This window comes from Orycteropus afer, unplaced genomic scaffold (assembly GCF_000298275.1).
Source record: "Orycteropus afer afer isolate SDZICR_OR568_19922 unplaced genomic scaffold, OryAfe1.0 scaffold00033, whole genome shotgun sequence".
Classification (NCBI taxonomy): domain Eukaryota; kingdom Metazoa; phylum Chordata; class Mammalia; order Tubulidentata; family Orycteropodidae; genus Orycteropus; species Orycteropus afer.
In genome coordinates, this window is record NW_006921620.1 from 3174840 (window position 1) to 3177773 (window position 2934).

At 49.6% G+C, this 2934-nt stretch overlaps 1 protein-coding gene across 1 annotated transcript in view; it reads right to left on the reverse strand.

The window, feature by feature from the left end:
* The window catches only part of GFI1 (growth factor independent 1 transcriptional repressor), a 25935-nt gene that overhangs the window by 20375 nt on the left and 2626 nt on the right, over positions 1–2934 (reverse strand). The window contains exons 4-6 of the mRNA XM_042780302.1: positions 2801–2933; positions 2565–2702; positions 1391–1556 (exon numbers count right to left, since the gene is read on the reverse strand). Coding sequence (XP_042636236.1) covers positions 1391–1556; positions 2565–2702; positions 2801–2933 — 437 coding nt within the window. The remainder of the gene's footprint in view (positions 1–1390; positions 1557–2564; positions 2703–2800; position 2934) is intronic.

Sequence of the window (2934 nt, forward strand, 5' to 3'; positions counted from 1 at the left end):
AAAAAAAAAAAAAAAAAAAAACTGCCCCCAGAACACAATCAAAGTGTTAGGGAAAGAGTTCAAGAATCAGTGCCAGAGCATCCCAGCCTTGGCTCCATGATTTAATTTCAGTCTGACCATCAGTAAGTCATTCAGTCTCTCTGGGTTTGGTAAGACCAGATCCTTCCACTGTACTGTTGTTGTTAGCTGCTATCAAGTGGTCCACAACTCATGATGACCCCATGCACAAGGAATCAGACTGTAGTGATTCTGTAGGGTCTCACTGGCTGACTTTTGGAAGCAGATCACCAGGCTTTTCTGCTAGTCTGGAAGCTCTGCTGAAACCTGTTCAGCATAGTAATACAGTAGCCTTCAGTGACAGGTGGTGGCTATGCATGAGGTATGCTGGCTGGGAATCTAACCTGGGTCTCCCACATTGAAGGTGAGAATTCTGCCACTGCACCTCCACTGCCTCATTTCCTTCCACTTTGGGGCACAGTAAGGGTCAAATGAGACGACAAACTCAAAGGAGCTTTGAAATTATAAAGCATTATAATAGTTAAGGAATTATTATTGTTAGGGCATGAACTTGCTGGTATTTTGAAAAGGGCAACCAATGAATAAAAACATTTGGCTACCAACTCCCATGACAATAAAAGTAGAATATGCTAAACAGTGGTCAAGAGCATAGACATTTGAGGTTAGACAGATATGAATTTGAAATCTGGCTCTGCTACTTACTAGCTGTGTGACCCTAGCAGGTTACTCAACCCCTCTGTGCCTTACTTACCTTAGCTCTAAAATGGGGATAAGGAATAGTCTCTATTTCCCAGAGCTGTTGTGAACATAAAATAAGATAATGCATTTTAAAAGCGCTTATCACAGAGCTTAGTAATAAATATTTGCCGTTCTTTTCCCTCCTAATCAGAATAAGCTCTCAGACTCATAAAAATTCAGCTACAGAGGCCACACATGAGCCCAATCCCCAAGAGGCTGGGGGAAGCCCTAGAGAAAGCCCTCAGTCTCTAGGTAAACATTTAGAGCAACATTCTGAGGACCCTGGAGCTTCATATTTCACCCAGATCAGGCAGCAGTTGGAGCAGCTGCTAAACTAGAGGAAAATATTCTTTCCAAGGACAGAGAATCTGTAAGCAGGCCTGCTGAGTGGCTCTTTAGACAAAGCCCCAAATCAAGTCCCCACTAGGAAGAACGTGTCTGTAAATGAACTGATGAGAATCTGCCTTTTTGTTTTTGGTTTAACACACAATAGTGATTAACTCCATCTGGAAAGCCTCATTCACCACTTACTGGGAACAGAATCACAGAGAAGGTGAGGGATGTTGGCCTCAAAGGAAGAATACTATACTACTCACCCTCCCATTTCCCTCCAGGGTCTTCCCTGCAAACTCACCAGTGTGGATGAAGGTGTGTTTCTTCATGTCTGACTTCTGGTGGAACCTCTTGCCACAGTACTGACAGGGGTAGGGCCGGGTGTCTGAGTGGATGAGCAGGTGTGTGGACAGGGTGGACGACCTCTTGAAGCTCTTGCCACAGATCTTGCAGTCAAAGCTCCGTTCCTGAAGAGAGAAGGACATATCACTCCCACTGCACTCACCCAGGCTGTCACTCTCCTCACCGCCACCCTGACCCTGAACTCTCAATAGCCAGGGCTCACTCTTCTTTCAGGTTCCTATACCCACAGCCTGCCCTGTTGTTCACCCTCAGCCTCTGCCCTTTCCACCCTCACCTTCTTCCCCTTTAACATTTTTTCTACCCAAACACTTTTCACCCGCAACCCTCCACACCCTATGGCAAAACTGTATCCCCACCCTGCTTTTTTGACACCCATTTACACACACTTCTCCACCCTCCTGTCAGGAAGCGTAGACCTCAGTCACTTAGATTGCCCTGTGTGGTGGTGGTGGGAGAGATGGAGGATATTCTTTGCAGTACGTAACTCTTTGTAACTAAGCATTCTCCTGTTATTTGTGTACTTATGTGTTCCTATATCCTCTGTCTCTCAGCTAAATTGTAATTTCTGTGACGGCAGGAATCCAGTCAGGGACCTAGTATGCTACAGAATTCTCAAATGCCTGGCACCTAGAAGTTGGGCAACAAATATTTATAAACGCACGAATGAAAGCCAGAGCAAATATGCTACTGGACGCTCCAAATGAGCCACGATTCCTCCTTTTCAGTCAGGAGGGGTCAATGCCGATTCAGTCAGAGCCGTTTGGTGACAAGCAGCGAGACAAAGAGAGTAAGTCTGACACGTCAGCAGCAAGAGCGAGGGTATACAAAACCTCCTCAATAAACCCAAAGTAGTGGTCGGGATTTCCTTCTAGGGGCTCACAAAGCGGTGCCGGTAACACGTGGCGCTAAAATCTGGGTTGGCTCGCAGCCACCACCCATTTTCTCGACACACCTACTCGGGGATGAGGGGGCGCTGGGAGAGGGGAGAGAACCGAAGGTCGTTCTAGGAAAAAGGCTTTCCGGCGGGAAGCTGCGGGTGCTGCACTAGGAAAAGCAGACGATGTTTTCGCAAAACCCTGAGCGGCCGTGCTCGGCGGTGCTCCTACGCTTACCTGCGAGTGCACGGCTTTGTGCTGCTCCAGGCTCACCGCGTGCCCAAAGGTCTTGCCGCACATCTCGCAGGCAAAGGGTCTCGTGCCGCTGTGGGACCTACGCACGTGCACCTCGAGCCCGTGCGGAGTGGAGAACACCTGAGGTGGGTGGGGCCAGGGAGAAGGCCAATGAGCCGGTCTTTGGGGCTCCAGCGCTGTCAGGGAGCGGGCTGGGGATGGGCGCGCGCGAGCCTCACCTTGCTGCACTTGACGCACTTGTAAGAGCCGCCGCCCAGTAGCAGACGGGTGCACAGCAGCTCCGACTCCACCTTGACGCCAGCGCCCTTGTCCGCGCGCAACCCGTGGGCGCGCTCCGGGTATAGCCCGCCCG